The sequence below is a fragment of the Leptonychotes weddellii genome, chromosome 11, assembly GCF_054177405.1.
Source record: "Leptonychotes weddellii isolate Sample4059 chromosome 11, ASM5417740v2, whole genome shotgun sequence".
NCBI lineage: Eukaryota > Metazoa > Chordata > Mammalia > Carnivora > Phocidae > Leptonychotes > Leptonychotes weddellii.
In genome coordinates, this window is record NC_138379.1 from 67,388,059 (window position 1) to 67,401,572 (window position 13,514).

Below are 13,514 nucleotides of genomic sequence, written 5' to 3' on the forward strand. Positions count from 1 at the left end.
CAAATATCTTCTATTTTCTCCTATATATAAGAGGCCTTAATGACAACCAGTCATGCCACCGAGTATCTCCACATTGCCAAAGATAATGAGCTGGATGAAAGGGAATTCAAACTGAATTAATGACAATTAGAATGGAAAGAAAGAAATGGATAGGAAACACGTTATAGCATCCAAATTAATAGAACCTGGTAATCAATTGATTATGGAGAAATGGAGAGACTTTATCACTTTATTCATTCACAGAATATTTGTTATTCTCATATGACCATATTATTCAGGTCATCATCTCAGGGTCTTGTCAGGTTCTGCACTCAGTGTGGAGTCTGCTTGAGATTCTTTCTCCCTCTCTCTCTGCTCTTACCTCTGCTCATGCACTTTCTCTCTCTCTCAAATAAATAAATAAATAAAATCTAAAAAAAATAAAATAAATTTTAAAATATTCTTGGCTCTTACATTACTTATTACACATTTTCTACATAATTAATGAGAACTAGATTCTTTAATTCACATATATATATATATGTACATATATATATATAGAGAGAGATACAGACAAAGAAACAGATATTAACCTGGTTAGGTGGGGAGTGGCAGGAGGTAGAGGACCAGGAAAGACCTGTTATTTGAAGTAGAACTTAGTTATCTACAAAACTGGAAATGAGTAAATGAATTCTGCTTTGTAAACAGTGGAAACTTTTCCTGGGGAGCAACATAGAATAATGAGGGCAAATTGGTTTTGGAATTAATATAGTTCTAGATTTGAAGCCTTTACATGTCATTTAATAGCCCATTGATGTTAAGCAAGTTATTTAACCTTTCAAATACTCACTTTTCTCTTAATTAAAATAGAGATAATCATATCTACCTTGTTGTGTTTGTAAGATTTAAATGACAATTTAGTTACATACACTTACAGCACCAGGCTTATAGCAGGTGTTAAAAATATTTATTCTCTCTTTACATCTAGACTCTTCAATGCACATAAAGCCCCATGATGAAGCTGTGATAATTGACATTCCCCCCTGGAAATATGTATCTTTTGAACCATATCATTCATAGATCCTTTGAAATCAGTAAGAATTTATAAAATAAAATATGTGGTGAACTGTTTACAGAGCAAATCAGGGCCTGGTATGTTTAGTATCTCAAATCTGAGTGCTAACAGCAGGAATGCTGGCATTTTCAATAACAAGACTGAAGTGAGAAAACAATCTGTGCAGATTAAAGTGTAAAAATAAACTCTTAACAATAGTTAAAACAACCCATTTGTCACGTTTTCTCCCAGAGTTATGCAACCAGGCAGTTGATCAAATGAGCTAGCAGAACTAATTCCTCTGGGATATTTTAAGTCCCATGACTTCTTGGTGATTACTGTATGAATAAATAGACAGCTATGGGTAAGAAACTTTTCTGGAAGAAATAATTTCTCTGAAGAATGTTAAAAATCTAAAACTAAAAGGCAATGTGGGTTTCTAGGTAGTTGCAAGGTACAGAAGTTCACTCCAGTGAGCTTAAATAAGAGACTTGTGTTTTCAGGAAATATATGACATGATAAGAGAAAAGATATTTTAAAAATCTAAGATTAGGGCCTGTAATATGGCCTGACCTCATAGGGACTGAGACTGGAAGGTTGCTGAATCCAAATAGTCCTAGGAATCTTAGTTAACAGGAGTGTATGGCTATTTCCTTTATATCTTTCCTAATAATGAGTTTCAGCTCTTATACATAACTTTTTTTTTACTCTCCAATTGGCTTGTCTTACCTTCTGATTTGAATAGATCATTCTTACCTTCCAGATGGTGTGTGTGTCAAAACTCCTTCCTCATAATTTAGCCTTACCTTTATCTTATTTGTATCTTACTGCTTTTAGTTTCTTATAGAAAGGACTGTGGATATAGCAATTTATGATTAATGTGCTTAATGCAGTGAAGAAAGTCCACCATATTTCTGAGGCATTTTACTTTATCTTTTTATTGGAAAAAATACAATCTGGTAGATATAAATATTTGAATGAAGCATACAGATATTATAGCTTCTACTTAAATCACAATTGAAAAGAACCAACTCTAATTAGGGTGGGAGATTCCCATAGAATTATTTAGAGATCTTCGAAGCATTTAATTATTGAAATTAATATTCATATGTCATTTGGAATCATTATATTTTTATTTTTATTTAGTTTCCTTTCAAGTCAGTACAGTAGTTTGCCCGTTATTACTGGGACCAGTCAAACCAGCTTTCAAAGAAGGGTCCTTGGCTGTAGCAATGAGGACCCAAGTTTATTCAAAAGCTGATCCGTTGTTACACTCACAGGTTTTGGTGGCATCTCGTAAAAATCAAATTACCAAAACTTTTAGCAGGTACCAAATTTTTTTTTCATATTTGAAAGGCACACACATAGACACACAGACACACATACACACACACACACAATCCACAAAGTCAAAGAAAACTAGTAAGAAAAATCACCCATAAGAGTTTTAAATTATAGACTTATTGCAGAACTATATATACTTTTGGTTATGTAGATATATTTACAGAAAAGTTTCTGTAATTTTATTTGTGAATAGAAATTTATAAAAAAAGCAAACATATTTAATTTCCTAAAAATGGGAACCTTTTTTTTTAAAAAAAGGAAAACTTTTTAACATACTTCTCAAAGTGAATATTCAACCCTTTGTCAAATTTTTCAAATTTGCTCTATCTATCCTATTGTTTTAATGCTAGAGAGCTTATAGTTTTGTTCAGAAAAATATATATATAGCTGCTTTCTTTAGACTTTACTTTTATAAGTTATTTTTCCAAGTTATTGATGTACATGGGCTGAGCCTTCAGATTGTGGTAGAGAGGATGCATATATTTCCCTAAATCACAGTGTCAAGAACAGGAGAAGAAGATACATCTTAAAATTCAGTAATCAGAGGAAAGCAATTACAGTGTGAGGCAGCCCCTTGATCAATTTTTTCTTGATGCTTGGGAAAGAGAAAAAAAATCTATTGGTTCCTCTGATTTTCAGAATATATGTTATATGATGGAAAACATCTTCTAATAATAAACCTCTCTAGTTCTTCTCAATCTCCTCAGATAAATACTATTCATAATTGTACATTTATTTGAAGATAACACAAGTTATTTATTTCCTCTTGTCAGGAGATCCTTTAATCCCCTTATTTACATAACAATAACTCATCTTTGGATGAGTTTGAATAGGGAAACTTTGGAAACTGTGATTCAGGGTAATACACACTTTTTGAGGTGAGAAAACAACATGTTGTCTATCTATCTAGGCTTGTGAAATTGTTTCTTATCAGGGACTCATTTTGGGAATTAAAAATAAGGCATGTGGACACTTTTTTAAATGATTAACATTCCCAAGGATTATAACTTGTAATTTATTTGAATACAGTAAATAAAGAAGAGTGTATTAATGTGCAATATTTAGAGTTCTAAACTGTCCATAATATTAACACTCATTATACATGAGAAAATGGATCCAGAGAGGTTCTGTGATTGCCTTGATGTTCCAAGAGAGCCAGGGCTGGAGCTGGGATTTGCATCACTTATCTATAAATCACAAGTTAACTTCTAATATGTCCCAAAAAGATGAGTATAGTGATATGTGTTACACATAGCACTATGTTAATAGATATAGGGTGAACTATTTAGTCATTTCCTTTCTTCCCTCTTTCATCTTTGTCATTATTATTGTTGTTGTTATTATTATTACTATTTAATGTTGTTTTTGTTATTTATTTGGGCTTTCATCTCCTTACCAGGGGGCTTACATAGCACAATAACTATATATTAATATTCAGATTGCTAAAGACAGTAAAAAAATAATTACAAATGAAACATCTATTGAAACTCAAGTACTATTAAAATATAGACTCTGTAGACCCACCTTCAAAGATTATTTATCACTAGCCTCATAGTTGAACCTGCAGACTGAAATTTTTTAAGTTTTTCAGATTTTTTGGATATCATTGGCTCTCTACTCTGCAAAGCACTTGGAGAAACACTGCTCTAAATTACACTCTACTTAGGGAAAAACACCCTAACTCTTTGTAAGTAATTGGAATATATATATAAAAAAAAATCAACAACCATGAAGACATAGGAGAGTAATGTTCTCTTAGCTGGAAGACCTCTGTTTATTAGGAATTAGGGTAATTTGGGGTCATCTTCTATTGGCAGGCAATTTCAATAGGACAGCCTACCATCCCAGAAAAGACAGGTATGGGGAAAGAGATGAAGACACAGTGTAGTGTCTCCTGGGAGACAAAAATAAATAAATGAAACAAAATAAAATAAAAATAAAGGAACTACCTTGATGAAAGAGATAAGCCTCATCTTTTGATATTTAACTAAGTGCCTTATAGGACTGTTTCTCTTTCCTTTCATCATCAAACCCTAGCCAATAAAAGAAATTACAAGCTAAGCCATATATGACTTGAAATATTAAAAATTGCAGCTGAAATAAACCAAGTACCATGACAGACAGCCAATGACTGATGTATTACATGTGGTATGCCTGGTCTGTTACACTCTGTGATTAAAATTCCTCAACAGAGTGATGTCAAAAAAATAGCTATTAAGGGCGCCTGGGTGGCTCAGTCGTTAGGCGTCTGCCTTCAGCTCAGGTCATGATCCCGGAGTCCTGGGATCGAGTCCCACATCGGGCTCCCTGCTTGGCAGGAAGCCTGCTTCTCCCTCTCCCACTCCCCCTGCTTGTGTTCCTGCTTTCGCTGTCTCTCTCTCTGTCAAATAAATAAAATATTTAAAAAAAAAAAGTTATTAAAGACCTGAGGTCAAAAAATTCCCATTTTTGCCCCATTTCTACCAACAACATTCTATAGGACCTTGGGCCAGTACCTGACCTCTTTGACTTTCAAATCTCTCATCTTCAAAAAAAAAAAAAAAAAAAGAGAGTGAATTATATTTGCTAAGTTGGACTTTAGTACTAACATAATTATCCCATGAAATATAGAGCAAAACTTAATTGCTGAATGTATTCAATTGTTAAAGAACAAGACATATCTAAAGAGTTTTCTCATCTGTCCTTTTATCATCACCATTACAGTAAAATTAGAAAGAACCAGTTATTTCTTACAGTGCAGCTCAAATTAGATAATATAATTTGAAACCTCTTACACAAACCTTTTAATTTTATTTTTAATATCTAGTTGAAATATTAGCAAACTTTTTGGGCCCTGAAGTGAGGCTTAACAATGTCTTTGGCCATATGGGGATCATTTGAGAAACACCAGAAGGTCCTACCTGGACAAAATCACTTCCCAAATACTACCAGGAATGCCTATCCTTTGAGTCATTCTTAAGGATGAAAGCTGTAAAAGAATTTCTTTGCACTTCACAAATATTATGTGAAAGAGAAGAGAGATGGGTTTAACTCCTATTAGCCAATAATATCAGTAATACTTTGATATGATTCAGAGGCAAATCCAGATATTGAAGGGCCTGAAATGTTGTACAATTATAGGATCCTCATATTTATTTTTATTTATTTTTTTACAGGACCCTCTTTAAAAACATAATATAAAAGTATTAGCATAAAAGTGGATTCTAAAGGAAGTTTTTACTTATGATAAGAGAAGAAATCAAAACAGATTACTGCAGCTTTGGAGATTCGGGTTCCTTTTTTCTGAGACCTTTTTAAACAATTTATTAAAAAGTAATTATATAGAAATATTCTCTAAATTCAGCCTCAATTTCACCGCCCTCCTACAACATTTTACGGTACTCAACAACTTCTAGCACTCACAAGGACCCATGCAAGTAGGGTATTAAGTTTAATAAGCATCATGATAGATCATGTATTACTAAATCATCAGATTAACAGGTAGACTTGGAACACAAATACTATACAATCAGTGTTAAGGGTGGGTAGGGAGATCGCAAGCTAAATTTAGGGACTGCTTCAGATGGGCCAAACAAAGGTAGACACTGAACAAGATGCTTGGGAGTCCTCATATGGTGGGCCTACGGGTAAAAGGGCTTTGAAGATAAACTTCTCATCATTGAATACACTCAGCCAGGTATCACTAGCAGGTCAAATCCTGCTATTCAGGAAAGATATAGGAAAAAAAAAAAAAGATGTGAGAAATAAAAGAAGTTGGAAAGTATGGAGGAGGATATAAAAGAAGTAGAAGAGGAAAACAGTATTGAGGAATAGAGAGAGAAATGCTTAAACATTTGTTTTGCTATAGGACTAATCACTCAATTCACTTGTTATACATCAGGCTCTTGGTGCTCAGTGAACATTGGACTAGAAAGCAATTAAGGAATCTGCTTGTTAGAATAAGACATTACGTTAATGGTAATTCTCTTCTATTCCCTCTGTTTATAGATTAGTAAGAATGAGACACAGAAGTCACTGACCTATCTGAGATGGAACAGTCTAAATCATTAGGAGAGCCATGTCCAGAAGCCCAATCTTTTGGTGCAAATATCAGGGATATTTTGTTTATGATTGCTTTGCAAAAAACTAGCACAAAAATAAAAAAAACAGAGATAATCTTCCTGTCCTCAGTGAACTTAAACACTTTCCATCTAAAGTTGGCCACATTCATTCTTCAAGGCCCATATCAAATTAATAATAGGTAGATATACATGAGAGATAGATAGATAAACAGATAATAGAAAGATAGATGATAGATAGATTGATAGATGATAGATAGATGATAAATGAACAAATAAAGGTTTTCTTTGCTAAAGTTAACCATTTCTTCTTTGCACATCCAGTGTGTGTTGCCTTTATATCTTATCTCATTTTTCTTACTCTAATTTTTTTCCTCTCCTTTCTCATCTCACACACATACACAAAGGGATTACATACAGAGCTATCTACACATACACATGGACCTATATGTGTACATATGTCCATAAACACAGACGTCCCCAAACACACACAAGCTGCTCAGAGAAACATCTGTGCTAAATTATACCTGTGTTCTCTGCGGTACTTTATACACAGGGATCTCCTAAAATTTGGGGGAGGAAATTAGCTCCTGTCTAGCTAGTGAGGGAACTAGGACTGCAATTCACCAGGCCTCAGCCAAGCCTTTTGATAGGTGAAAGCCCTATCCAATCTCACAGCTTCAACTGCCACCTCAAAATGATGACAAGAAGTACCTATCACCTGTCCAGAACTCATTTAGAGCTTCATTCTTTCATTGTGTAATCTGGTCAGATTCTTTCTTCTGAATATCTTATAGGTATCACACTCAGTACTCCTAAAATGAAAGTCATCCTCTTTTCTACTGTAGTTGTGTTCGTTTTCCTTTCATTCAGCCCCTGAAGCTGGAAAACTTAATGTCATTATTGAAGAGGATCACATGCTTGTCCCTGGCACCCCCCTATTGTGTGACAATCTCAATTCTTTCTTGTTTTAGGGGGGTTTTTTTGGTGTTTTTTTTTGTTTGTTTGTTTGTTTTGTTTTGTATTCCATCTAGTGCCTCTTCTCTTTTTTTACCACCATAATTCAAGTCTGGGCTTTTATTCTTTCTACCTTCCATTATTGAAATAACGTAATTGATTTACTGATCTCTGCTCCAATTTCAGTATATACATCTCAGCAAAATACCAGTTCCCTATTCAAAACCTCAGTAGTCCAAATTATTTACAGATTAATGTCTGAATGTCTTACTCTGTCAATTAAGGCCCTCTATTTTTTTGTACTCCATTTATATTTCCAAATTTGCCTAGTATTATTTCCCTTCACATACTAACATACCAGAAAAGCTGATATTCCTACTTCTGATAGTTCCCCCTCGTATTGTCTTTATTCTTTCAGTTTCATTTACTTTTTCTCCTATCATTTTCCTACTTACTCAAATCCTAACTATTCCTGTAAGAGCCTCAGATGTACATAATACTTTAGGGATATCTTGTTCATGGCACTCATCACTTCCTATCTTTGTTTACAATGATTTTTATATATCACTCTTCTTCCATACTTGAGTATATGTTGTTTCTTTCTCTAAGAATACACTTGCTGGGTGCTTGAGAGCCCATGGCTGATTTATCTTTATAACTCCCATAATGCACAGCAAAATGTTTGAATATTATAGATATTCAATAAATGTATGTTGACTTAATGAATAAGTATTCATTTATATGACAATGATAAAGAAAGTTTTTACTTATGTAGAAAAAAACCCAATTACTTACCATGGGAAATGTTCATATTTATTTGTTTCCCCTGGAATATAATTAGTAACTAAACTAGCAGTGTTGACTAACATTTTCAATAATTATTATTTAAAATAGTATTGAACATACATGCTTAACATCCTTAAAGGAAGACTGGGATTTCAGATTGAGTCTAAGTATCCTTCTTATTTCAATGCATCAAAAATTTAGCAGTCATCAAACAGACATTAACAACCAAACCACAGCACTTTTCAATGTAACATTTCCAGAATTGGAAGGAAATTGTGACATTCATTTTATGCTTAAAGAATGTTCTTTATTTCCCAGGTGTGATGGGAGAATATGAGCCGAAAATTGAGGTCCATTTTCCTTTCACAGTTACAGCTGCTAAGGGAACAACTGTTAAGATGGAATGCTTTGCACTTGGCAAGTAAGTACATATTCTTCCATAATTAGACACAATTGTTTATTAAAATGTGACATATCTTATTTTTGGATCACTTACTTTGTTAGATTTCATTTCCCCAGAAGTTCCTTGGTGGTTATTCATTTAAAAAGGGGGGAGGGGCAAATGGTAACTGATGAAGTAACCAATTATAATGATCTTTCTAGTGGTTTCTATGAACAAAGTGTATGTAGTTTTGCTATTTTAACATAAAGGAGGCTTCTTTAAATAAAAGAATAGCTTTACATCTCTTTGCCTACATGTCTTAAAGTTCCAATGTCATTCTTAAATTTCATTCAGCAATGATATAAAGTGGATAAAAAGATAAGGTGTTATCTGCTCCTCATGCAAAAAATATAGATTCTGATAAGATATGAGACAACAGCATAAAAATCATAAAAATGATAGTTGCAGTGAACCAACTGATTACTTTAGTATCTTCTGAAAGATGTTAACATTATAACACCAGCTGTCAATATGTACATGTAATCATTCTCCAAATCAGAGAGATGATTTATATCACACTATAATGACTGCTATACTTAATGATTCTATTTCTGAGGGTTTAAATCTTATGATATATAATCACTTGTCAATGATGTTTATAATATGAGTATTGAGCATAGGTGCAGGAGTGAGATTTTGATTATATTTGATTAGAGTATTATGATTTATTTTAAACAGGGTGTTGTTTTGTTTTTTTCAGGGTGATAAGACCTCAGGGTCCTTTCTAGACTCCATAATTATAATTTGCATAAATGCATCTCTATCAGAGTTACTAATCATTTAACTTCAGTTGTGGCGAGCTAGCTCCCACAACCTAGCTATAAAGCACTTGAGATAAAACATGCTATATAGGGGGTGCCTGGATGGCTCAGTCATTAAGCGTCTGCCTTCAGCTCAGGTCATGATCTCAGAGTCCTGGGATCGAGCCCCGCATCAGGCTCCCCGCTCAGCGGGAAGCCTGCTTCTCCCTCTCCTTCTCCCCCTGCTTGTGTTCCCTCTCTCGCTGTGTCTCTTTCTGTCAAATAAATAAATAAAATCTTAAAAAAAAATTCTATATAAATGTGCTTAAAGTAGGTTTAGCCTACGGGTGAGGAAAATATTAGTAAATATGAAAAATTCAGCTAGTAAGAAGAGGTTGAGGGCATAAACATAGTTAAACACCATGGTTTCTTTTTTTTAATTTCAAAATGGATTGAAATTAAATGAATACATGTGCAATTCTATTTAAATCTAAGTAGAAGTGTGATGCCGGGGTAGAGCAGTCAGTTAAGCATCCAACTCTTGGTTTCTGTTCAGTCGTGATCTCAGAGTGGTGATACAGAGCTCTGCATTGGTCTCCACGCTTAGCATGGAGTCTGTTTGAATTTCTCTCTCCCTTTGCCCCTCCTTCTCATGCTCTCTCTAAAATAAATAAATCTTTTAAAATATAAATCTAAGTAGAAGCATGATCATAATAGACTAAAAACAAAATAAGTTGTCATGTGGTCCATTTTTAAGCAAAATATGTCTATAAGTAGAAATATATTTCAAGAACTTAAAATTCATCTAGAAGATATTTGGGCCAATATCCAAGGAAGCGTTCCAAACCCAAAGATATTGGTTAAATGCACACGATTAAATCATACCTTAAAAGTCTTGTTTTTCACCATTTTCCCATATGTGGTGTCAAATATGCCTGGAAATGTCCTGTTTAATCATTTCAATTCTGATAAATACAAAAATAATATGTTTTGACTTGATGCCAAAGGTTTTCATATATCCTGAAGTTAAATAATTCTTAAATGCCAGAATTTGTACTAACGGAAGGTCATATTGTAAAACAAATTACAGAAATGGATTTATAGAGAAAAAAACAATATGGGATATTTCCCCAGGCAAGCTTATTTAATAAGTTAGATGTGTTTGCTTTTGGAATTCTTGAAATATGTTTAGTAAATTGATCCTTAAAGTCCCTTTCATTCTAGGTGTTATCAAATTTTGTTATTTTAATACTTTATTTTCTTCAATTTTTCCACTTCTTTGTTACTCCTCCTCATCTCCTCCCAACATAAGTAAAAAAAGGGGGGGGGGGCGGAGATAAAGACACACAACCTGTCAAGAAAGTCTCTGTTGCTCATTTGATAGCCTTTTTACAAAGTGTCATAATTATGAAAAAAAAAAAAAACAACATGGGGCACCTGGGTGGCTCAGTTGGTTAAGCGCCTGCTCAGGTCATGATCTTGGGGTCCCAGGATCCCGGCCTGCATCAGGGTCCCTGTTCAGTGAGGAGTCTGCTTCCCCCCTCTCCCTTTGCCCCTTCTCCTGCTCATGTTCTCTCTCTGGCTCTCTCTCTCTCTCAAATAAATAAATAAAATCTTAAAAAAGAGAGAGAGAAAAGGAAAAGAAAACATGCTATGAAGAGATCTACCTCTACCTAAAGACTAATCTACCACTGATGAAAGTAAATAAAATTTAGGGGCGCCTGGGTGGCTCAGTTGGTTAAGCGACTGCCTTCGGCTCAGGTCATGATCCTGGAGTCCTTGGATCGAGTCCTGCATCAGGCTCCCTGCTCGGCAGGGAGTCTGCTTCTCCCTCTGACCCTCCTCCCTCTCATGTGCTCTCTCATTCTCTCTCTGTCAAATAAATAAATAAAATCTTAAAAAAAAAAAAAGAAAGTAAATAAAATTTAAAAAATAACATCTTTATATGTGTTAATTCTTTTAGAGTACATTATTATGTGGAATAGATCCTTGTTGCATACCAACATAATCATAGCAATTTCAAATTAATACCCGAGCATCTGCTTAGTTCACACAACTCACCTGAGCTACTTCCCACTTTAAAAAGGACATGATTTTCTGGTGGACTTTGCCTGTCCAGGAGCTTTATTATCTGTCACTAGATACCAATCAGGACTTTGCCACTCAAGCTGATTTCCCCCCTCCATCTGTCCACATAATGTTTTCTTTTTTTAAAGATTTTATTTATTTATTTAGAGAGAGAGAGACCACATGCAGAGGCAGTGGCAGGGGAAGAGGGAGAAGCAGGCTCCCGGCTGAGCAGGGAGCCCTACTCGGGGCTCAGTCCCAGGACTCTGGGATTGTGACCTGAGCCGAAGGTAGAAGCCTAACTGACTGAGTCACCCAGGAGCCCCAATCCACATAATGTTTTAATCAAATGTTCTTCATATAGTATTATAACCAAATTCTGGCATAAAGGATGCCAAGCTCTTTGCTATCTCATGTCCTTTACACTTGCTGTTCCTTCTATGGGGCACACTCTTCCCTGTTCTTTCCATGCTAGGTCCCGCTTATCCTCTGGCCTCAACTTAAATATTACCCTCTAAAGAAGCCAGGTGTGACTACTTTATGTAACTGACACTCATTATTCTCTATCTAAATATTTGTGTTTTTTCATCATAACCCTTAATACAGTTTTAAATTATTAAATTATTTACATATGAGTTTCTCTATTTTTTCCCCTTTGGATCAGTCAGAAATCCAGGTGGAAACAGGGTCAAACCCTTATGGTCCAAAAGAGTTTAGTAAAGGCACAAGTTGAAAATCAATGAGCAAGGCTAAGAGAACAAAGAAAAGAAATTGAGGCATTTGTAGACTAGTGATAACAAGAAGTCATTCCCACCCTTAAGTCAGAATGAAGAGGGAGGAGGAGATGGTGTCACCAGAACCAGGGACAGCTGGAGATATGGAAAGGGCTGGGCCCCCCAAAGCAACTATAGTAACCATAGCCATGATGAAATGCATTAAAAAAAACACAGCTGAGGAAAAGGATCAGGAAATTCATACCCTGATTTCTTTTTCCTCATGCCTTCTGAGCTCCTCTGATGGTTCTCTTGGCTAATGGTAAACAGAAGCCAGCTTAAAAGCCCAGAGGATGTTATTTGCAGCATTCAAAACAAGGCAGAGAGTCTGGAGGAAGAGGAAGGTGACAGGCAAGGGAGGCAAAAAGAATAACCAGGAAGTCCCCATCAAGTTTTAAACCCCACGAGGGCAAGAATCATGACTACATTCTTCACTTATTCCTAGTGCCTACCACAGGGCCTGGCACATAAGAGCACTCAGGAAATATTTGTTGAAGGCATGAATAAACTCAGAAGGACTGTGTCTACTTAATCCAATTCAACTCTTTATCAGTAACACATAATAAATAACAAACAACTTTTTATGCAGAAAGCCTTTTGGCTAATTCCTATTCTCCCAAACAAATCCACCTATATTCTCCACACCTCTACCTCTTGCCCTCATCTTTTTCCATTTATGTCCACATTTACACTTGTATTTTTGTCCCCATCTTTTCCTGCTTATTCTTACCTCACTCCATCAGTAGAAATCACCATTTTTATCATGTTATTCTTTAAATCAAACAGTTTCCTAGATACTCCTCTCTCAAGGAAAAATGATTCATTCATTAATGCAAAGTAGCCAAAAAGAAAGTGGCATGATTTTCATAGCTCATCTGGTAAATGCAAATGGGCTAAAGTACCTTGAAAGAACCTAGCACTGAATACCAGTCTGAAGGTTTTAAGAAACAACTGTGTGCCAGTTACTGTACTAGTTTTCAAGGATTTCTATAGTCCCTGTTCTCACTGTATCATGCATTTAGCTGATTTAGCATCACATTGTCTGGAGTCCAGTCTGTCATTACATAAGCAACAGTACACAGCTTGACCAAATGTCCTCCCATAGTCAGCTTTTATCTCTAGAGATTTACTACCCATCTTTTTTGTTCCAACTTTAAACTGAGACTAACGGGGCGCCTGGGTGGCTCAGTCGTTAGGCGTCTGCCTTCGGCTCAGGTCATGATCCCTGGGTCCTGGGATCGAGTCCCACATCGGGCTCCCTGCTCCGCGGGAAGCCTGCTTTTCCCTCTTTCACCCCCCTTGCTTGTGTTCCCT

General features: G+C 35.3%; 1 protein-coding gene across 7 annotated transcripts in view; it reads left to right on the forward strand.

Moving 5' to 3' along the window:
- CNTN5 (contactin 5) overlaps positions 1 to 13,514 on the forward strand; it is a 1,075,732-nt gene that overhangs the window by 789,676 nt on the left and 272,542 nt on the right. For all 7 annotated transcript variants that reach the window (XM_081799059.1, XM_081799056.1, XM_081799055.1 and 4 more), the window contains one exon: positions 8,497 to 8,599. In XM_081799059.1, the coding sequence (XP_081655185.1) occupies positions 8,497 to 8,599 (103 nt within the window). The remainder of the gene's footprint in view (positions 1 to 8,496; positions 8,600 to 13,514) is intronic.